The 24,465-nt window shown below is 39.9% G+C and overlaps 1 protein-coding gene across 3 annotated transcripts in view; it reads left to right on the plus strand.

Moving 5' to 3' along the window:
- LOC133574940 (uncharacterized) overlaps positions 1–24,465 on the plus strand; it is a 166,761-nt gene that overhangs the window by 36,120 nt on the left and 106,176 nt on the right. For all 3 annotated transcript variants that reach the window (XM_061927304.2, XM_061927305.2, XM_061927306.2), the window contains exon 2: positions 6,651–10,246. In XM_061927304.2, the coding sequence (XP_061783288.1) occupies positions 7,353–10,246 (2,894 nt within the window). In that variant the 5' untranslated portion in view covers positions 6,651–7,352. The remainder of the gene's footprint in view (positions 1–6,650; positions 10,247–24,465) is intronic.

A 24,465-nucleotide genomic window follows, 5' to 3' on the forward strand; every position in this document is an offset into this window, starting at 1 on the left:
ATGTTGCTCCAAACCCTGTATGTACCTTTCAGCATTAATGGCGCCTTCACAGATGTGTAATTTACCCATGTCTTGGGCACTAATACACCCCCATACCATCACAGATGCTGGCTTTTCAACTTTGCGCCTATAACAATCCGGATGGTTCTTTTCCTCTTTGGTCCGGAGGACACGACGTCCACAGTTTCCAAAAACAATTTGAAATGTGGACTCGTCAGGCCACAGAACACTTTTCCACTTTGTATCAGTCCATCTTAGATGAGCTCAGGCCCAGCGAAGCCGACTGCGTTTCTGGGTGTTGTTGATAAACGGTTTTCGCCTTGCATAGGAGAGTTTTAACTTGCACCTACAGATGTAGCGACCAACTGTAGTTACTGACAGTGGGTTTCTGAAGTGTTACTGAGCCCATGTGGTGATATCCTTTACACACTGATGTCGCTTGTTGATGCAGTACAGCCTGAGGGATCGAAAGTCATGGGCTAAGCTGCTTACGTGCAGTGATTTCTCCAGATTCTCTGAAACTTTTGATGATATTACGGACCGTAGATGGTGAAATCCCTAAATTTCTTGCAGTAGCTGGTTGAGAAAGGTTTTTCTTAAACTGTTCAACAATTTGCTCATGCATTTGTTAACAAAGTGCCCCATCCTTGTTCTTGAATGACTGAGCATTTCATGGAATCTACTTTTATACGCAATCATGGCACCCACCTATTTCCAATTTGCCTGTTCACCTGTGGGATGTTCCAAATAAGTGTTTGATGAGCATTTATCAACTTTCTCAGTCTTTATTGCCACCTTTCCCAACTTCTTTGTCACGTGTTGCTGGCATCAAATTCTAAAGTTAATGATTATTTGCAAAAAAAAAATGTTTATCAGTTTGAACATCAAATATGTTGTCTTTGTAGCATATTCAACTGAATATGGGTTGAAAATGATTCGCAAATCATTGTATTCCGTTTATATTTACATCTAACACAATTTCCCAACTCATATGGAAATGGGGTTTGTAGTACTTTTAATTTTTGTATTTTTGTTCCAATATGGCTCTTTCAACATTTTTGGGTTGCCGACCCCTGCTTTAGGTCAAAGTTATTAAGGTTAGAAAGTGTTTTTTATATGAAGCAGACGTTTTTGCACAGGCAGCTCGGTTATGACCTCGTAGCGTCAGTGCTAAGAAGCGGTAAGCAGTCAGCAACAAGGCAGTGGTAAAGCTTAAATAATAACCTCAGAGAGTTATGAGCCCTACTGTGGCATTATGCGGCCGCACACCTTCTCCCTCCTGCCCCGTGATTTATCTCTGGTCTGCCAATAAACCTCTACATGAAAATGTCACACATGGGGAAGGGCTGGCCTCGGCCACGGGAGCGAGCCCGGGCGCCATTACTGGGGTGCGCATTCATTAAATTGTCAGCGTACACTTTTTATCTGGAGAGGTGGTTTGCAGACTGAGAGGGTATAGGAAGTGCGCAGAGGTGCGAGAGGGGCGCTGTAGTGTGTGTGTGTGTTGTTGTAGTGTGTGTGTGTGTGTGTGTGTGTGTGTGTGTGTGTGTGTGTGTGTGAAATTGCATTGTAGCATCGGCGGGAGCAAGAGTGATACAAGTGACACGGGTGAAAGGGAAAAAAGGCAAGATGGAGGAAAGATATAAAGAGGATGAGGATGACACCGCTGAGAATGAGTAAGGGTAATGACTATGTGACTGCAGGCTGGGGGCTTAGAGGAAAATCTGTCAGGGTGAAGGTTGAAACTGTTTTGTTTTTGTCCCCACAAAACATTGGTAGCGAGACAACATGAGAGACATTGGATATCAAGGATAAACCAAACTGATGACAACAACGTTGAAGCTATAAGCTATATGAACTCTTAACTTATAATAATAATTCAATATCCTACCCTAATACCCTACTGTATTTATTACTCCGGTACTCTTGTCTTGTTCTGTATATTGTACAGTATTTTGTATTTCTATAGTGCTTTGTATATTGTACAGGATTGCTTATTATTTTTATTGGATAGTAGTCTGTTTATTTCAATTGTTAGTTTTTTTCTTTATTACCTGTTGTGTAATTTATTTTTACCCCATATTTGTTCCCACTACCTCAACTTAAGTTGGAGTCCTTAATCTCATTATATGTAAATATAATGACAATAAAGTCCATTCTATTCTATTCTATTCTATTCTATAAAAGCCAAGGTCAACAGACGAATAGACTTTAGTTGCTAACATGAGATCCTTGATGTGTAGTGTTCATTTACTTCAAAAATGATTTATTTCAAAACATCTGTATGCCCAAACAAAATGAAATTCTTTTAGCATATTAATATGTGTAGAAAATTGAGTAGGGAACAATGTCTCAATATGAGCCAGTGTAAGAAGTATGGTGTTTACAGGTGTGTAAGCTGAACGCTCAGCATTATAGTATCTGATATAATTTATCCTGAATATAATATTGTTCAAGTCATTCTGTATTTCTTTTTTTTCTAATAATTTTGATCTTTTTTCTCATTTCTATTTTTTATTAGTATTTATTTTTTTAAGTATTTATAATTTTTCATTATTTTTTTTCCTATCTTTTAAATTTCTACTATAGGCTATCACACAATCTTTTGTATTACTTTATTGCAATGGTTTCACACAATTATACAATTTTTGTTTTTTTTTGTTGAGAAATTAACAATAATTACAGTTGTCACATTTTGAAAAAAATATCACATGATTCTCGATTCATAACGATTACCGATTTAAAATCAATACTTTTTTAATAGCATTGGGTGTCACTTCTATGACTAACTACATTCCACCTTCAGTTTGGTTTCAGTTTATTTCCAACATGCATACGATACAATGTAATGTGCCACATATTTCCAGTTGTTTCATTGCAGCACGTCCGAAAAAGAGTAGGAAGAAGCAGAGCTTATTTAATCCTACCCCTTTTTAGTCTATAGCAATTTTATCCCATTTCCTTGTTCTCTGTAACAGAACAGTGAATAAATAAATAATAAATAAATAGCATACCAGTAAGTAAACAAATATTAAATACATACATAATCTTAATCTCAAAAAAAAGGAAAAAAAAGAAAAAAGATGTTCATCATAATTCTTGTTCTGTGTACTTTGTGAAGACTTGTAGTTTGAACCGTCTCTTAAACTGAAACATATTGGTGCTTTGTTTGATTTCTTTGGTTAATCCGTTCCATAATTGAATTCCACATACTGATATGTTAAAGGTTTTAAGTGTTGTACGCGCATACACATGTTTTGAATTAGATTTTCCCCTTAGGTTATATTTCTCCTCTTTTGTTGAGAAGAATTGTTGTATATTCTTGGGTAGCAGGTCATAGTTTGATTTATACATAATTTTAGCTATTTGCAAATGCACCAATTCGTTGAATTTCAATATTTTTGATTCAATAAATAAAGGGTTTGTATGTTCTCTAATCTAACTGATCTTTTTTGTAACATCGTTAGTGAATGAAGCGCACATTTGTAGTTGTTTCCCCATATTTCTACACAGTAACTCAGATATGGTAACACCAGTGAGCAGTAAAGAATATTTAAAATTTTAAATAACCTTAAAATAGATAAACAGCTCTGACAATTTTCTATATTACTTAAAAGAAAACTGGTAGATAAAATTCTACCCGAACATTTAATAAAGTCAAATACAAATAAGGCAACAAGAGAAGTGTCCAACACTTCTCCTTCCTAAAGTAAATTTGTACAGCAATAGCAGGACTGATTAAAACAAATACAAAAAAATTATTTTTTTTACATTTTTTGTATTAATTAAGACTCGTTACAAAAAAGAATCCAAATTAATTCTTTTTGACACCCCAAATAACCTATATTCTATTTATATTCTATTAGAAGTGAACACACTATCTTAAGCCTAGTACCAACCTCGTCATGTCCGTTGTGTCCTGAGCAAGACACTTCACCCTTGCTCCTGATGGGTGCTGGTTAGCGCCTTGCATGGCAGCTCCCTCCATCAGTGTGTGAATGTGTGTGTGAATGGGTAAATGTGGAAGTAGTGTCAAAGCGCTTTGAGTACCTTGAAGGTAGAAAAGCGCTATACAAGTACAACCCATTAGTTAATGAGAATAAAAGCTTTTAGGAAAACGATTTGCATTACACATCCATCCATCCATCCATTTTTCTACCGCTTATTCCCTTTGGGGTCACGGGGGGCGCTGGAGCCTATCTCGGCTACAATCGGGCGGAAGGCGGGGTACACCCTGGACAAGTCGCCACCTCATCGCAGGGCTTGCATTACACATTGTTTATTATTTTCTTTCGCCACTAAAAAAAATGTAACATGTTAAACACAGCAAGTGAGCAAACTGTCATGACTTGCCGGGAATAATTGCTAAATGAACTCTGCTTTTTCCTACTACATTTCAGACGTTTTGATGTTGAAGTGTGCAAAACTTTAAATACGCCTTTTTTAATTAATTGAACTTAATAACTGTATGTAGGGCTGCAACAATTAATCGATTTGGAAAAAAAAGCTTCAATTTGTATTCTTTATTTATTTATTTATTTGTTTTCATAGAATTTTTATTGACATCCAGCATCAGACATTCCTATCCATTGCATCATATTTACATACATCATATATCTGTTTTTCTGCCCTAAATGTCAAAATATTTGTTTATATCCCAACGATGCCCCCCCCCCCCCCAGAAAGAAACAGCAAGAAAACAAAATAGATAATATTTACAGATAAATCAATTAAATAAAGAAAAAAGAAAATTAATTATTAATATAAATAATTAGAAATAAAATAAAAGAATATAAACAGATAATAAATAATTGATATTCTATTGCTTCGATTATAGTTTTATGAGTGTAACTAATAAAAACAAATGATGGGATGATGCAATAGAACGCACATGAGAAAAGGTATGTGTGGGTGCCGTGATCTTTTTGGGGTATAGCTGCTATTTTGATTGATTTTTTTCTTATTTGTATTTTTATTTATTCACACGTAAAAAGTTATATTAGAAAAAAAGATTATGAGAAGCAGAAAAATATTTGTTTATTTCAACTATTCTTCCATAAAATATGCATTCAGGCTATCAAATGCAGCTCTAACCTGCTCAGTGGCTTTGTGGTTAGAGAGTCCGCCTTGAGATCGGTAGGTCATGGGTTCAAACCCCGGTCAAAGACTATAAAAATGGGACCCATTACCCCCCTGCTTGGCACTCAGCATCAAGGGTTGGAATTGGGGGTTAAATCACCAAAATGATTCCTGAGCGCGTCCACTGTTGCTGCTCACTGCTCCCCTCACCTCCCAGGGGTCAAATGCAGAGAGTAATTTCACTACACCTTGTGTGTGTGTGACTATCAGTGGTACTTTAACTTTAAGTTTAACTTTACCATTCAAACTATTGTGACAAACAAGCTAAAGAAGCCTTGCACAAGAGTCTAAACTTGTGACTCGCAAAGGCGGTATTCCCATATCATACCATCATCACGACTGTAAAGCTGCTATCCTCATGTCAAATTACTGTTATTGCTATTAAATTACCGTTGTTGCTCTACATCATGTTAACCTTGCTAAGTACGCGCTCCTCATATACTTCGCCCTTGTGCCCAGAATGATTTAGTACTAGGTGAATCATCATAAGCGGCTCATCTGTGTAACACCATAGCGATAAGAACATAAAATAAACAGGAATCCCATCATTCATTCCTAAATCCATTAATGCAACCGAGTGTGTATGCTTGATATTTCGCCTCAGGGCTGCGTCTTTAATCATTGTTAATCCTAATAAGTGCGCTTTTAAACAGGGGGCCTCGGATATGACAAAGATGCTCCCCCCAGCGAGATGCAGAAAGAAAGAGAGAAACATAAATAAAAATGGCACCCCCTCGGGTGTCTCTTTCTCTCTCCCGAAATAACCTGGGAACTGTGAAGGAGTTGCTAATTACCCCTCCCACAGACAAAGCACACGGAGAATTAGCCCGAGTGTAATCAGAGGCTACCAATCGGGTCGGCGGATAACAAGAGAGAGGTACCCCAGTCTCGGGTGTCAGCAGGATGGACAGGAAATGGAAGTTTTGCGTATACTAGAGTGCCGAATCGGAGTGATGAGAGCACGGCCGAGCGTGGTGGACAGACTGTCACACAGCGAGCAGATGAATCAGAGAGGGTGTCACCATGGCACATCGTCAAGCACCCCATAAGTGCCGCCGCTGCCACCGACTTCCGAACATGGCGGAAAGGAAAGATTGTGTACGACACGCGCATGAGAGGAATATGACAACAGTCACAACATGCACCCGAGAGCGAGTTTAGCATTGAAACGTCTCATGACATTATACATAAACAGAACACATACATAAACAGACTCAAGTATCACCTGCAGCGGGTGTGAATGGGCTTTAATTACAATCTCCCGTTTTTTTCCTTTGGAATAGTCGAATGCTGCTTGAGCCTTTTGTTTTGCTACCTCCACCCTGTCATTACGTTTGCCGATTGATCTCTTCTCCCTCCATTCTGTGTTCATGTATTTTTAAATTAGCTGCCTATACCTTATGACTTCATTATACAGATGAACAAAAGTGCTGTGTTTCATTGGAAATACAATAATATGGGAACAATCACAGTCTCTCACACTTTCTCTTTGTCTGTCCTTTTATTTATAGGATCTCCTACTGTATTGAACCACAAGGAAATGAGTCACTGAAAAGAAGAAAGGAGCATTGAAGGGGAGCAATAAACCTGGGGAAGTGAGAACAACAAAGGCTGAATGACGTAGGCTGCTATGGAGGGGCCAGTCCTGTCCATAACTTGGCCGTCCTTTCTTCTACGGGCCTGGGGGACAAGACAGGAGAGGTCGTCCAACTAATGTGATGGACACAAAACTGATGGACAGGTTGCATCCTCCCTGCTTATTCACTATTAATCTCTCTGGCTCAATCAGGAGTTTATATCCCGGGAAAATCGAAGAAAAGCAGGAATACGTAGCAACACAACAATTTGGAAGCTGAAAGGATAAAGAATATCAAGGCATATATTTATATATATTATATTATATTATTTTTGTATGTGTAGAACAGACTGGACTCTAGCTACACACTTCTAGACATGTTCTCACTTTGAGATGTGAATATGGTAATTGCATATTTTTTTGAGGACAATTTTATTTTGTCCCTGGAGCACAGACAAAGAATAACCAGTGCATGAGCCAATAGTGACCATCCAGAGTACTCATGTGGTTTTAAGAACTATAAGGCCACTAGAAGATCACAGTCCTTAGTGATGTGCTGATACAACCAGGCCTTCACAATTTAATCGGACGGCCTGCAATGACTTTGGATGTTGGGAGACAGTGAGATGCAAGCGCAATGGTAAGCAAAGAGCCCAACCACTTGCTGACGGGCCAAACCAACGGCAAGAGCGCCCTGGCGGAAAAGTCTGGGACCATGACTGTACGTTCCGTGCTGCTCAATCGTGACTCCCCAGACATTGAAAGTCGCCTCAAGCGACGCCGCAATCGCACCCACCAGGTCCGCTTTAAAGATTTGGAGGATGGGAGCAGCAGCAGTGGGAATAGTGGAACAGGAGAGAACAGCAGCCAACCAAAGCCGGCGGCAGACTGCAACAGCCCTCATCCTCTCCGCAAACACAGCAGCAGGTCCCCCAAGCCGTGGACCGACAAGGATGGACCACGAACAGACAGTCTCCCTGGTCAAACCTCTGTGGTGGGGGCAGTGCGTGGGGACATGGCCAGTACTATAGAGGTTGTGGCTGCTTTCTTGGCCAGGGCCCCTCGCCATCCACTGACACCAGGGCCAACACGTCGATGCTGGGCACCGCCACAGACTAACTCGATGACCTTGCCAATGACACGCAGGACCAGCACCAGCACAGCCATCCAAACCTCACCATGCCTGAAAAAGTCTCTCTCTTCCACGCACACACGTAGCCACAGCCTGGGTGATTCTGTTGGCATAGATGGTGATGATGAACATGACTCCCAGGATGAGTACCTTTCACACAACCATGTGCAGCTGCCCTGCTCAAAAAATCAGAATGGTGCCCAGGGGTCTGCAGATCAAACTGTGATAGAACGGAGGTCAAAATCCTCCAGGACAGACACTATATCAACTGTTGCTGTCTCAAAAAACTCCAGGCACAGCTGTCCTCCATCAGTCCTTCACAGTACTGAGCCAACCCACTGTTCCTCTGCATCCAGCCGAGATGGCCCCAAGCGGCAGGGAAGCGTCACTCCTTCACTGGTCAGGAGGAGAAAGCGTCTGAATAGGACCACAAGTGATCCTGGAAAGGAAGTGCACTACTGCACCACTCCTACTCAGACTGAGACCCCAAGTTCAACCTCAAATACTAGGCTCTGCACCACTCGAATTCAAACTGAGTGTGCTGGTCTTTCAAAATATTGCACTATACAAAGTCAAACTGACAGTCTACATCAGACGTCACTTTTAAAAAACAAAACATCCACAGTCCAGATTAAGAACAGCGCTTCTCATCCAGCCCCACCTTTAAATGCTGCACAACGCACCACTCATATGCAAACAGACTCTCCCCGTTGTTTGCCTGAAAAAAGCCATCCACCATCCCAGACACAACCACCCAGCACCTGCACTTCTCCAACTCCACTTGAATCACCAGAATCAGAGCAAATCAAATCGGAGAGTCCTGCACTGCCAAGTGTGTTACAGGACCCTTCCTCCACGCAAATAACTACTGTGCCTTACTGTACAGATCCCCCACCTACAACCGCACCAACACCGGCCCCTGAAGTATGCACTGAGCCATCTTGCTCCTCAACAATCGATCCAGCATGCGCCACCAAACCTCCGCCTACGGCCCTGCCCGTTCCTTGCTCTGCGCCTACTGTGATCCAGCACACCATCCCGTACTATACTCATATGACACCACCAGCCACCACCAGTGCACCGCTTGTTTGCTCCAGTCCATCACCAGCACCACCAGCATACTCCTCCCAAAACTGCATTTCCCCTACCTCAAACGTGGTATCAACACCTCCCTTTACCTGTCTTAACCCCTGTCCAACTGCTACCATTAATGTGACACCATGTGACCCCATGCACCAGACCACTGCACTCAGTACAACACATGCGTCACCACCACCATCAAATACCTCACCCTCTACAAATCTAATACCATGTACAATAGTGACTCAAACTGCTTTATCATGCACCTCTATCTCCTATTATTCGACTACACATCCTGCTGGTCCACATGGGCCTCTCCAGAACGCTGCTACTCCTTCTTGTGCCACTGTCATACACACGGTATCACACTGCAACATCCCATGTCAAGCTCTGCAAAATTCCTCCTCTGTCAAAATAGGCATGGCGTCCTATTCCTCTCCCGTCCCCAAACTAACATGCATATCGCCGCCTCCCCTCATTAAAACATATCCCCCCAATTTTTCAAACGCTTGTGCAACTCCAACAAAAGTTGTTCCTCTGTACTCGTCAAAATTCAAAGCAGCGCCGCCATACACGCCTCCCTCTCAGGCCCCCTTAAACGCTCAGGATAAGAGGGGCATTCGACTTCCACCTCCTGCACCACCACCGCCACCCTACACGCCTCGCAAAACTGGGAACGATCCACCAAGTACTGCAATCGGAACACCTATGCTCAGGGCAGACATCAAGGCCAACGAGAAGGATAAAGACAGGGAGGAGGAGAAAAAAGAAACTATAAAATGTGCGGACACACCAAAGCTCTGTGAGAGAGCCAGCTCTCTTAAGCACAGAGCTAAAACCCCACCAGTTTGTGTGATGAAGGGAGGAAGGCAGTCCTCTCCATCTTCCCCCGCCAAAACCTGTTTTAAGCCCAGCTGTCTCAGCTCAGCCCAGGCTCAGCTTGGGGTACTACACAAAATCCTTTGCGCAGGAGCCAACGCCTCCAACAGCCAACATGCGCTCCCTCCAAACCAGCAGGGCTGCACTGGGGCAAAGGGTTGCGCCATTTCCCGGGAGAAGTCCCTGACTCCTACCCAGGCTGACACCTTAAGACAGGTGCAGGAAATTCTTGGAGGGTTAGTAGCCGGGGCCAGAGGTAAATTGGACCCAGCCCGAGTGACTGAGAAACTCCTAGGTCCCAATGGGCCCTTGCATGATATTCGCAACCTGCAGACCCAGCTTCAGAGCTTGGAGGGGGTCCTGGAGACCAGCCAGAATACCATCAAGGTACTGCTAGATGTCATCCAAGATCTGGAGAAAAAAGAAGCTGAGAAAGATGGGTGAGGCAATATTTCATTTTAGTGGTTCACATTAACAGAACTGTCACACATGAAAACTCTACTTAGCAAAAATGATGCCATAGTCAGTAAAGATGTACTTGGAAGTAAACACCCTCACTGCAGGGAAATTACTACTGCTTATTTGAACATGAAAGGGAGATTTGGAGTCTGATTGGATGATGAAACAATAGTGCCATCTACTGTGTCATCAACAGTTCTCACCTCTGTAGGCACACATAAACAAAGCTAAACTAAAGAGTAACCAACAAGGATTGCGAATGGTGTCTGCAATCCTACATCAGACACAGAATGTAACATCAATAATAGTGTCAAACATTATACCATAGGTTAAATCAAGGAGTTAGCCTAGGTTTGAAAATGTGTTGAAGCCTGAGGTCAAATGAGGCGCTATCCCACATTTGAACTTTTAAATATATTATGACTGGACGCCTCAGGCTAATGGAGCCGTAAACCAGGGCTAGCGGGGGCTCTCAGCTCGGGGCCAAGTGTTGTGTAAAGAGCCATCTGGTCGTCTGCAGCCGATGGTAAGACTCAGTTTGAATACATAAGTCATGATAGGCTTGTAGAGTGGAAAGTCAACGCCAGCGTGCGACTGGGTACCTGCTGTTTTAGTCAGTGACAGCTAATTTCTCACGTTGAAGTCTGCCTCTCACCGCAGGAAAACAAACAAAACGGGGCCACTCACTAATGTGACCATATAATATCAAATAAGTGGAAAATTACAAGCTTAAATCCATCCATCCATGCATCAAATTTGCTACCTGTGTATCCAATAAAGTACATGATAAGATGTTTTTGCACACCCTGAAGACAATTAAGTCGTAAAAGAATCTGTTTTTGTAAAATACCTTAAATATACTTTGTATATTTTTGTGAACATTGAAGACAATCTTAAGGCTTCAGTAGATGCAACATATTTTAGTGACTGTTGACAATTTTGGATATTCAACTATATTTCTCTATGGGACACATTTCCAGAAAGCTAAGGACCGGGGGAAATCTACTCTTTTCACTATTCCTCTGCAATGGACATTTCTTTTTAGTCTATTTCTTTTTCTTTTTTTTTCATAAGAAAAATAAAACAAACTAAATCAGATCAGCTCTAACCACACACATACAAAAACATGCTAATCAGGACGGACCTGCTTATTACCATTGAATTGACCAAAATAATATTTGTAGCACTCAATGGGAAATACACAGTTATTGACTTACCATATACCGTATTTGTTGGACTATAAGGCGCACTTAAAATCATTTCTTTTTCTCAAAACTCGACAGTGCGCCTTTAAGCCGGTGCGCCTAATGTAGGGAATAATTTTGGTTGTGCTTACCGACCTCAAATCTATTTTATTTGGTAAATGGTGAAATGATAAGTGTGACCAATAGATGGCAGTCACACATAAGAGATACCTGTAGACTGCAATATGACTCAAGTAAACAACACCAACATTTTATATGTTCCATTGAAAATAGAAAACATTACACACGGCGCTTAAAAATATATCATAATGTTTTAGTACAACTTTGGTAAGCTATGAAGCCGCCCTTGCTTAATGGATTGTACTGTGCTTCAACATACGAGTATTATTATGGTATGTGTATAAGGTAAGACATATTATCTGCCATTTTGTTTTGCAACATTATGGAAAAGCAACGTTTCTTACCTTCTGGTACCTGTTGATTTGTATTTGGGATCTGCATTAGTCCTGAAAATGTGCGCGAGTCCGCCTTTGTAGTCTGTGATGACACCGTAGTCGATAAGCTTTTTTTTCTCTCTATCTTCTTGTTATGGGACATTCATCCTCCGCTGTTGCCATTTCTAATATAAAGTAGTGTAAAGTTCTTACTTATATCTGTCAGTAAACTCGCCATGAAAGCGCTAAAATATACTGGTGTAGTGAGTTTACATTATTCACCCAAGGAACTTTAGTTAGAGAGTTCCGATCAGACGTTTTTTTCATGGGACACCTTTCTGTGATGCTGCTGCTCTGTTATTGATTTTAAAAAAGTCTGAATGTCATTGAAACAGTTAGTGCCATCTTTTGACACTTCTTCCACTCCCGTCCTTGCACGCTACACCGCTACAACAAAGATGACGGGGAGAAGACGCTGCCGAAGGTGAAAATAGCCCTGTTATGCAGAATACAAGTAGACTCTAGAACAGTGGCTCTTAACCTGGGTTCGATCAAACCCTAGGGGTTCGGTGAGTCGGCCTCAGGGGTTCGGCGGTGCCTCCGCCACGGAGGTAAAGACACATCCGACTTATCATGTAAATAAAAACTTCTCCCTACCGGTGTATTATGGACACCCCCAAACAATGTTCCCTCTAATTTTCCATCTGATTTGCAGGTTGTTTGATTGATCGATTGAAACTTTTACTAGCAGATTGCAAAGGAAAAGAATACATTATATGAAACAGTATAGTTTGCACAGTACAGTACATATTCCGTACAATTGACCACTAAATGGTAACACCCCAATAAGTTTTTCAACTTGTTTAAGTCGGGGTCCACGTTAATCAATTCATGGTAATGTGTGTAAGGTGTGTAATTTGTTGTGACTTCATGCACTGTGTTGGTTTTGTTCTTTGAACAAGGTGATGTTCATGCACAGTTCATTTTGTGCACCAGTCAAAAAACATGCCTTTTTCTTGAATTTGAAAAAAAAAAACATTTTATTTTTCACTAAAGAAGAGTTCGGTGAATGCGCATATGAAACTGGTGGGGTTTGGTACCTCCAACAAGGTTCAGAACCACTGCTCTAGAATTATAGGAGGTTAAAATGACAATGCAAGGATCTTACAATGTGACAACACTGATCCAAGTTCCTTTATACAACAGAAGCACTTAGTGTTTTTGGAAAATTCCTGCAAAACTGTTTGTCTCCCACAAATTTTGAACAGAACACCTGGGCCAGGTTGGTGTCATTTGTGGGTCGTAATAGCCCTGAACTACAGTAACATATTGTACATCGCAATGGCGTTTACTAATATTCTAATGACTGCATGTATTTGTTTATGTAAGCCACAGGTGTCAAACTCTAAGCCCGGGGGCCAAATCTGGCCCGCCACATTATTTTATGTGGCCCGCGAAAGCCTGGAAATAATATGCGTTAATAAAATGCTTAATCTTTTCTTACTAAATATATTTGTTCTTTCCCTTTTGACATTAAAAATCATGTATTGCATGCAATTGCATATCTTTTAAAATTCAATATCATCAAAATCAAAATATTATACTATCGCGTATTTCAAAAGAATGTATTGTTAAAATAAAGATAAATACAGAACTTAAATATCTGCTTGACTTATGAATTCAAAACAAATTATCAATCAATTTGTAGACGGTAAAATGGACAATAGATATTACGGTTCAATTGCGCCGACTGAGTTTTTTATTGTATCGGGACAGATCCACTAAGAGTTTGAGCAGAAATATGTCGTATAGGAATTAACTGCACACAATAAAACATTAACGCATGAATGGTTTTTATATGTCGTATAGGAATTAACTGTACACAATAAAACATTAACACATGTTAATTAACAATGTTTTTTGTGTTGCCTAAAACGCATTAATAAATGACGGTTTTTCGGTATTTAAAAATTAGACTGTATTACTAACCGTCTTGTTTTTTATCGCAAATTATCATTATACCGTATACCGTTACATTCCTAGTCCATTAACAAGCAAAACGTCAAGGGCGGTCACGGCATGTTCTTGCCGCAGATGCTGCTCAATTATTTAGGGCATTACAGCAAATGACGAGGGCGGTCGCAGCATGTCCCGCGGTTGCAGTGGTTAAATTTGAACCCTGCTCTCACCTGGATAGTAGAAGGTGGTGGACATAAACTGACAAGTTGGTCAACTCTGACATTCAATTTAGACCTGAAAATCGCGAGAAAGACATGAAGATGCTTGTTTGCGTCACTTTTTTTTTTTTTTAACCCCCGAGTGGGTTTGATTCATTCTTCATCCAAACGGGAAGATATAAACAATCGCATCAGTCAGCATCCCAGTGAGAGCAGACATTAGTACAGTAAGTGATTGTTTTATTATGTTTGTTGGCTCTCATGACATCTGCCATGATTAGTCGTGTCGTTGTTGAAGGGAATAGAGAACGTCATGATACGTCTCTGAAATAAATGTGGCGCCATATGCTTAAAATGAGCAAATACGTACATTGTGCATGCTATTATGAACGTTCGTACATTACATATATACTTACTGCATATATAAAAAAAACTTGGAGGTTTTGGATGTTTCTTACAGCGTTTTATTAAATAAAATAGAGCGACTTCCATTCCGTTGTTAGCTGACTCTTGCTAGCGTTTATGTACTCCTTAGAATGCATTTTTTTTAAATGATTGTGAATGATTGACAAAACAATGAAAAAGTGCAGTTCGCTTTTAAAGGGACATTGTGTTGGTTTCATTTTCACCATTACATTTGTACACAGGTCAAATGATACTAATAATTATTTACAGAAATAACCTAATGTCAAAAAACTAAATCAGATCAGCTCTAACCACACACATACAAAAACATGCTAATCAGGACGGACCTACTTATTACCATTGAATTGACCACAATAATATTTGTGGCACTCAATGGGAAATACACAGTTATTGACATACCATATACCGTATTTGTTGGACTATAAGGCACCCTTAAAATCCTTTTTTTTTCTCAAAACTCGACAGTGCGCCTAATGTACGGAATAATTTTGGTTGTGCTTACAGACCTCGAATCTATTTTATTTGGCACATGGTGAAATTATAAGTCAGTCACACATAAGAGATACATGTAGACTGCAATATGACTCAAGTAAACAACACCAACATTTTATATGTTCCATTGAATATAGAAAACATTACACACGGCGCTTAAAAATCTATCAAAATGTTTTAGTACGACTTTGGCGAGCTATGAAACCGCCCTGCTTGATGGATTTTACTGTGCTTCAACATACGAGTATTATTATGGTGTGTGTATAAGGTAAGATATATTATCTGCCATTTTGTTTTGCAACATTATGGAAAAGCAACTTTTCTTACCTTCTGGTACCTGTTGATTTGTATTTGGGATCTGCATTAGTCCTGAAAATTTGCACGAGTCCGCCTTTGTAGTCCGTGATGACACCGTAGTCGATAAGCTTTTTTTTTTCTCTGTCTCCTTGTTATGGGACAATCATCCTCCGCTGTTGCCATTTCTAATATAAAGTAGTGTAAAGTTCTTACTTATATCTGTCAGTAAACTCGCCATGAAAGCGCTAAAATATACTGGTGTAGTGAGTTTACATTATTCACCCAAGGAACTTTAATTATTAGAGAGTTCCGGTCTGACAGTTTTTTACGGAACACATTTCCAGCATTGTTAATGCACAAGTGAGCCACGGATGAAGAGATGCCGCTCCATTATTGATTTAAGTAAAGTCTAAATGTCATTAAAACAGTTAGATCCTTCTTTTGACACTTTTTTCGACTCCTGTCCTTGCACGCTACACCGCTACAACAAAGATGACGGTGAAAAGACGTTACCGAAGTTCCATCCATCCCATCCATTTTCTACCGCTTATTCCCTTTGGGGTCGCGGGGGGCGCTGGAGCCTATCTCAGCTACAATCGGGCGGAAGGCGGGGTACACCCTGGACAAGTCGCCACCTCATCGCAGGGCCAACACAGATAGACAGACAACATTCACACTCACATCCACACACTATGGGCCAATTTAGTGTTGCCAATCAACTTATCCCCAGGTGCATGTCTTTGGAGGTGGGAGGAAGCCGGAGTACCCGGAGGGAACCCACGCAGTCACGGGGAGAACATGCAAACTCCACACAGAAAGATCCCGAGCCCGGGATTGAACCCAAGACTACTCAGGACCTTCGTATTGTGAGGCAGATGCACTAACCCCTCTGCCACCGTGAAGCCCTAACTCCGTTACCGAAGTTGAGCTACGTAAATAAGACCGCCCACAAAACGGCGCATCCGGAAGCGACTGTCAGAAAGCGGTTTGAAGATGATCTGTAAAACATAATCTATACAACATTTTGACCAAAGAACCACCATTACATGTTATGTAGACCACAAGGAAGTGTTTTACATTTATGAACAAACAAAAAAAGACCCCTTTAATACATCCTATAATCCCCTGCGCCTTTTATAAGAAAATAAACCTGACGAGACCCGCTCATCGGCAGTGCGCCTTATAATCCGGTGCGCCCTGTGGTCCGGACAATACGGTAAAACCTTGAAGAGTCTGGATCTCCATTGAGGTACAGGATAAGGCTCCTCAAGATGCACTCTCGTTTGATGTTGAAGTTGTCAAACTAACACATGAGACAAATAAAATATAATCAAATGAGTATAGTATGGTTGTCCATCCGTAGGGGTGTCATTAAAATATGTTGGCCCATGCGGGGCATGGCAGAAAATAATTGGGAACCACCACCATGTGTGGTCAATCAGTATAAAACATGCTTGAACTATATGAAAAAAATTGTACCTAGTCTTTGTTGAAGACACCCCTGATCTTTTGCCCCATTCGGTCTTCCTCATCTCTTAAAATTGATCAAGCGGTGAGAAGAACTTGAACTGCGGTGGCTTTGTAGTTCTCCGCAAAAACTCTGGATTTTTTTCTGAAAAACAAAACGTGCATTTGAAATGTGTCTATTCTGAGAATTGAGATATTTGCAGACGTTTGGGTTAATGGAGCTTTCACAAAAACTAGCAAGTGTGCAGCTTTTACAACAGTTTTCTGTCATCTTCATTACTGTCCTAGAATATGGTCCACTACAACTAAGTCTGACCTGAACAAACTGCAACTTGTTCAGAACAGAGCGGCTAGACTGGTACTTAAATGTTCTTTGCGCACTAATATTTCATTTATGCATTCACGCCTGTCCTGGTTGTCTGTTGAACAAAAGATGCATTGTAGTCTCCTTATGTTCTTTAGAACTATCATGTTAGATCAATCACCAGATTACTTTTACAAACAGTTTTTAAAATCAACTAACACACATATTCATGACACTAGGAATGCCAGCAATGGCTATTTGGCACTTACTGGTCCCAGGACCAATCTCCTCAAACATACAGTCATGTATAGATGTATATCATTCTGGAATCGGTTGCCATCTCACATTAATCTCTCACAAAGTACAAACCCCGTTTCCATATGAGTTGGGAAATTGTGTTAGATGTAAATATAAACGGAATACAATGATTTGCAAATCATTTTCAACCCATATTCAGTTGAATATGCTACAAAGACAACATATTTGATGTTCAAACTGATAAAAAAAAAAATTTTTGCAAATAATCATTAACTTTAGAATTTGATGCCAGCAACACGTGACAAAAAAGTTGAGAAAGGTGGCAATAAATACTGATAAAGTTGAGGAATGCTCATCAAACACTTATTTGGAACATCCCACAGGTGAACAGGCCAATTGGGAACAGGTGTTCCCAAAGTAGATTCCATGAAATGCTCAGTCATTCACAAACAAGGATGGGGTGAGGGTCACCACTTTGTCAACAAATGCATGAGCAAATTGTTGAACAGTTTAAGAAAAACCTTTCTCAACCAGCTATTGCAAGGAATTTAGGGATTTCACCATCTACGGTCCGTAATATCATCAAAGGGATCAGAGAAACTGGAGAAATCACTGCATGTAAGCAGCTAAGCCTGTGACCTTCGATCCCTCAGGCTGTACTGCATCAACAAGAGACATCAGTGTGTAAAGGATATCATCACATGGGCTCAGGAACACTTCAGAAACCCACTGTCAGTAACTACAGTTGGTCGCTACATCTGTAAGTGCAAGTTAAAACTCTCCTATGCAAGGCGAAAACAGTTTATCAACAACACCCAGAAACGCAGTCGACTTCGCTGGGCCTGAGCTCATCTAAGATGGACTTATACAAAGTGGAAAAGTGTTCTGTGGTCTGACGAGTCCACATTTGAAATTGTTTTTGGAAACTGTGGACGTCGTGTCCTCTGGACCAAAGAGGAAAAGAACCATCCGGATTGTTATAGGCGCAGAGTTGAAAAGCCAGCATCTGTGATGGTATGGGGGTGTATTAGTGCACAAGGCATGGGTAACTTACACATCTGTGAAGGCACCATTATTGCTGAAAGGTACATACAGGTTTTGGAGCAACATATGTTGTCATCCAAGCAACGTTACCATGGACGCCCCTGCTTATTTCAGCAAGACAATGCCAAGCCATGTGTTACATCAACGTGGCTTCATAGTAAAAGAGTGTGGGTACTAGACTGGCCTGCCTGTAGTCCAGACCTGTCTCCCATTGAAAATGTGTGGCGCATTATGAAGCCTAACATACCACAACGGAGACCCCCGAACTGTTGAACAACTTAAGCTGTACATCAAGCCAGAATGGGAAATAATTCCACCTGAGAAGCTTAAAAAATGTGTCTCCTCAGTTCCCAAACGTTTACTGAGTGTTGTTAAAAGGAAAGGCCATGTAACACAGTGGTGAACATGCCCTTTCCCAACTACTTTGGCACGTGTTGCAGCCATGAAATTCTAAGTTAATTTTTATTTGCAGAAAAAAATAAAGTTTGAGTTTGAACATCAAATATCTTGTCTTTGTAGTGCATTCAATTGAATATGGGTTGAAAAAGATTTGCAAATCATTGTATTCCGCTTATATTTACATCTAACACAATTTCCCAACTCATATGGAAACGGGGTTTGTAAATTGTCATTCAAGACAGCTCTGAAGATGCACCTATTGGAGCTGTCCGCATGGCGTGAATTTCTAATACTGGGTTTAACTAGCTTTTTTATCTTATGTTGTATTTTTCCTTTGTATAATGTTTGGTAATGCATGTATTCTTTGTATTTTTATTTTGTATGCTCCTATATGGATCCCAGGAAGACTAGCAGTCGCCTTGGCGTCAGCTAATGGGGATCCATTCAATAAACAATAAACAACAACATCAAATAAAGCATATTCACTTACTTCACTTTGCAGGAATAGTGCAGGCTGTCTGCTTTGGACCACCTGTGTCATGTAGCCCTCCTCCACCATTTACAGTCTTTGAGAAAATGTTTTTTTTTCCATCTTTGCTCCGTAACATTACAAATAGCCAACACCTGCTTTGTAGCTGCAATTCAGGGTTTACACTTCCACATGCCGTATTTTTTGGATTATAAATCGCTCCGGAGTATAAATCGCACCGGCCAAAAATGCATAATAAAGAAGGGAAAAAACATATATAAGTCGCACTGGAGTATAAGTCGCATTTTTGGGGGAAATTTATTTGATAAAATCCAACACCAAGAAAGGCAATTTAAAATAAATAAATAATACTGAACAACAGGCTGAATAAGTGTTCGATTGCCCTTTTCTGCTGCATATTTCATTACTTCCAGCTTGTAACCTGCAGTATATGATTTCCTTTTCGGTGCCATTTTTGTTCAGCCCTTCTCAGTTTTTATAAGTTACCGCCAATGGTGAAATGATCAATTTTCATAGGTACGGAAGTAGTAGCAGGTAGCATCTTTTTTTTCACAATGCACTTCTGCCATGACCCGCCCCCCTCCGAATTTTTATTGATTGACGTGTGTGTGTGTGACGATTGCTGATATACGTCTAGTCTCTTACGTGAATGAGATAAATAATATTATTTGATATTTTACTTAATAGTTTCACACAAAGACATGCACCTTGGGATAGGTTGATTGGCAACACTAAATTGGCCCTAGTGTGTGAATGTGAGTGTGAATGTTGTCTGTCTATCTGTGTTGGCCCTGCGATGAGGTGGCGACTTGTCCAGGGTGTACCCCGCCTTCTGCCCGATTGTAGCTGAGATAGGCTCCAGCGCCCCCCGCGACCCCGAAGGGAATAAGCGGTAGAAAATGGATGGATGGATGGTTTCACACATAAATTGCTCCAGAGTATAAATCGCACCCCCGGCCAAACTATGAAAAAAACTGCGATTTATAATCCGAAAAACACGGTATGTTGTCCAGAAATATAAAATGGTAAAATAACTATGATTTAAAAGTTCCTGCTACTTACTAAGATTAGGAGGTTGCCAGGAGTATCTTGGTTATTATTTGCGTCATGAAGCCAACAATCTTCAATATATTAAAAGGCGTTTCGACACACATTGAAATAATGACACCCAAAAAAGCATTTCCAGACAACGCTCTTGCTTTTTTTTATCCATCGATCCATACAAAACAATACGTTTTTGGAAGAGCATATGATTTCACTCACCACTTCGACAGGAATATAACAACTAAGGCTGTGTCTGACTAAGAATTTCCATCACGTCTCCATACATATCTTAAGTACCAATGGAGGACCTTAAACTTATTTTATAACTTATTAGATGGTGAGAAAAGCCTTGCTACCAGCCGCATACCAACACAGCCGAGCGGTAGGAGTTAGAGGACATTCATATTAAAAGAATAGATATTTGGCAGCAACAGATGGCATGGAAAGCATACCCATTCTGTTTTAATAAAGGTTTCAGTGTACTAAAAAGCGTGCAAACCTGATAGCACACGCAAAGCTGATCTAGTAAACGTGTTTGCGTCTGTTAAGTGAGCAGAATAAGGCGTGCACTCCATTTTGCGTCTCTGTCTTCATTAATAAGCAAAATTAGAGATGTCCGATAATGGCTTTTTTGCCGATATCCGATATTCCGATATTGTCCAACTCTTAACTACCGATTCCGATATCAACCGATACCGATATATACAGTCGTGGAATTAACACATTATTATGCCTAATTTTGTTGTGATACCCGCTGGATTCATTAAACAATGTAACAAGGTTTTTCAAAATAAATCAACTCAAGTTATAGAAAAACAAATGCCAACATGGCACTGCCATATTTATTATTGAAGTCACAAAGTGCATTATTTTTTTTAACATGCCTCAAAACAGCAGCTTGGAATTTGAGACATGCTCTCCCTGAGATACCCACTACAATTATGGGAAGTACTATACTTTGACTTTTACAAAGTGCATCATTTTTTTTAAACATGCCTCAAAACAACAGCTACAAAAACAATGAAAGCACACAGCTTCAGTCCAGAGTATACTAGAGTAATAAAGTAAACAATAACATAGTCCTCCTTTAGTGCAAGACTGCCTGGCATACTGTATAACAGGAAATTATAAACTGGGCTCAATCTGAACAGCCGATATGGGCATCTACATCAACTATATGATTTGCCTGAGAAACTGGACAGGACAAAAAAAAAAAAAAAACATTTTTTTTTAAACCAATACCGATAATTTCCGATATTACATTTTAAAGCATTTTTTTTTTTAACATGCCTTAAAACAGCAGCTTGGAATTTGGGACATGCTCTCCCTGAGAGAGCACGAGGAGGTTGAGGTGGGCAGGGTTGAGGTGGGGTATAGGGAGTAGCGGGGGGTGTATATTGTAGCGTCCCGGAAGAGTTAGTGCTGGAAGGGATACTGGGTATTTGGTCTGTTGTGTTTATGTTGTGCTACGGTGCGGATGTTCTCCCGAAATGTGTTTGTCATTCTTGTTTGGTGTGGGTTCACAGTGTGGCACATATTTGTAACAGTGTTAAAGTTGTTTATACGGCCACCCTCAGTGTGACCTGTATGGCTGTTGACCAAGTATGTTTTGCATTCACTTGTATGTGTGAAAAGCCGTAGGTATTATGTGATTGGGCCGGCACGCAAAGGCAGTGCCTTTAAGGTTTATTGGCGCTCTGTCTTAAATTTTACTTTTTGAAACCGATACCGATAATTTACGATATTACATTTTAAAGCATTTATTGGCCGTTAATATCGGCAGTCCAATATTATTGGACATCTCTAAGCAAAATATATGCTGATCATCCAAACACCCACAATTTCTTGTATCTATAAACATTTAAATACAAACAATATCAAAATTATAATTCAATAGGAAAAATAATACACAAGTAAGGTATATTATGGCAGGTGAGGCGGGGCCTCACCTGCCATCATGGAAAGAAAAAAAATGTAAAAAGAAAAAAAATAATTAAATTGTTATATGTATTCAGTGATTATACTATAAAGTTATTTTCCATTTAACTTCACCAGTTTTAGATTATTTTTATTCAAAATCGCTGAATTTTCACATTTGCCGTTCAAATACTGAGAAGAGACGGTGCGGTGATCAGCAGCCAGTTGAGGCACGTCACTCAGTTGTGCCTCAACATGGATTGCGGACTCGGCTAACTCCTGGTCTGCTGTGCAGTGAGACCGTATTGCTGTATGAATTATATTATAAATTGCCATAGTTTAGTTAGCTGAGGTATATAATGTACAGTGTATTTTTTCAACAACTGTATGCGTGTAAAGTATTTATTGTGCTGAGCAATCATAAAACTGCTGCGAAGACGCACTGTGTGAGGCTCGCAGTAATCCCGCCTCCTGGTGCCGGTTAATGCACCCCCGCCGCAGAAGGCACCCCCCGACGGGAGCGCCACACCAACCAAAGCCCACACCCAAACCCTCCACGTGCAAGACCGAATCCACCCAAAAAATGTCACTTAACAAGAAGCCAAAAAGAGCAAAAACAACGACTGCAGGGACACAACATTAGGTACACCTGCAGACTGCAGCACGGATTTCATATTTAATTCATTCACAACTCCTCCAACACGAACACCACTGTTCCCGCACTTATAAGTAAAGGTAAGACCATAATAGCCTTTTTTTAATTAAATGTGCTTTTTTGTGTGCTACAGTTTGTATGTGTAAAGTTTAAAGTTTAGTTAAAGTACCAATGATTGTCACACACACTAGGAGGTGAGGGGGAGCAGTGGGCAGCAGCACCGCCGCGCCCGGGAATCATTTTTGGTGATTTAACCCCCAATTCCAAACCTTGATGCTGAGTGCCAAGCAGGGAAGAATGCTGGTATGAGCTTTTAAACATAACCCGTTAACTGCTGCCAATCAAATGGTGAATAAGATACTCTTTAGGGTTCATATGTTTGTAAATCTGACTGTGATGAAGTCAGTGCCTCACCAGCCATCAACCTCACCGCACGTCACTGCCACACGCAACACGCTCAGTAATACTGCACGCTATTTTATTCTTTGAACATGCTGTCTAGCGCCTGGTATTTGGATCTTAGTAAATCAGGCCCTTGGTAAGCTGTTTTGGTTTATTAGTGAAATGCTGTACCACTGGCATTGACTAAAACATTAAGCAACACCTTGGCTATTTCAATTTAATAATAGCAAAAATGTATGCTAAATTTTTTTAATAACGCAATTCAAACTTTAATTGAGATTAGATGAGGCTTGTTGCTGTTTGTGATATTTGTTTTATAACAAATTATTTCATGTGCTTTTTGTTTTACTTGCACATTTAAGGTAAATGCTAAAGATTTACCTGTGGACTTGAGCCAGGACACTTTTTTTTTTCTGTATATCAGTGCTTGATTGTTAAATACAATAACATAACGGCTACCTATTTCAGGGTCTCGCAAAAAGTATTGCGAGATCTCGCAAAAATTTCCCTCCATGTCCCTTTAGGGGCTTTGTAATTAACGCATTTGAACACACAAAAAGTACAAAACGTCACAGTGCCTGACTGCTGTAGGATCTATATGATATATCCAAAAATGGCATACCCCCAAAAGGCGCATTCCTGCTGACATCTTTCTTTAGACCAGGGGTCCCCAAACTATTTGACCCGGGGGCCGCATTGGGTTAAAAACATTTAGCCAGGGGCCAGGCTATCTATATCTATATCTATATCTATATCTATATATATATATATATATATATATATATATATATATATATATATATATATATATATATATATATATATATATATATATGTGTATGTATATATATATATATATATGTATGTATGTATGTATGTATGTATGTATATGTGTATATATATATATATATATATATATATATATATACACACGCATTGGGTTAAAAACATTTAGCCAGGGGCCAGGCTATCTATATCTATCTATATATATATATATATATATATATATATATATATATATATATATATATATATATATATATATATATATATATATATATATATATATATATATATATGTATATATGTATGTATATATATATATATATATATATATATATATATATATATATATATATATATATATATATATATATGTATGTATGTATGTATGTATGTATGTATGTAT

Source organism: Nerophis lumbriciformis, linkage group LG32 (assembly GCF_033978685.3).
Source record: "Nerophis lumbriciformis linkage group LG32, RoL_Nlum_v2.1, whole genome shotgun sequence".
Lineage (NCBI taxonomy): Eukaryota > Metazoa > Chordata > Actinopteri > Syngnathiformes > Syngnathidae > Nerophis > Nerophis lumbriciformis.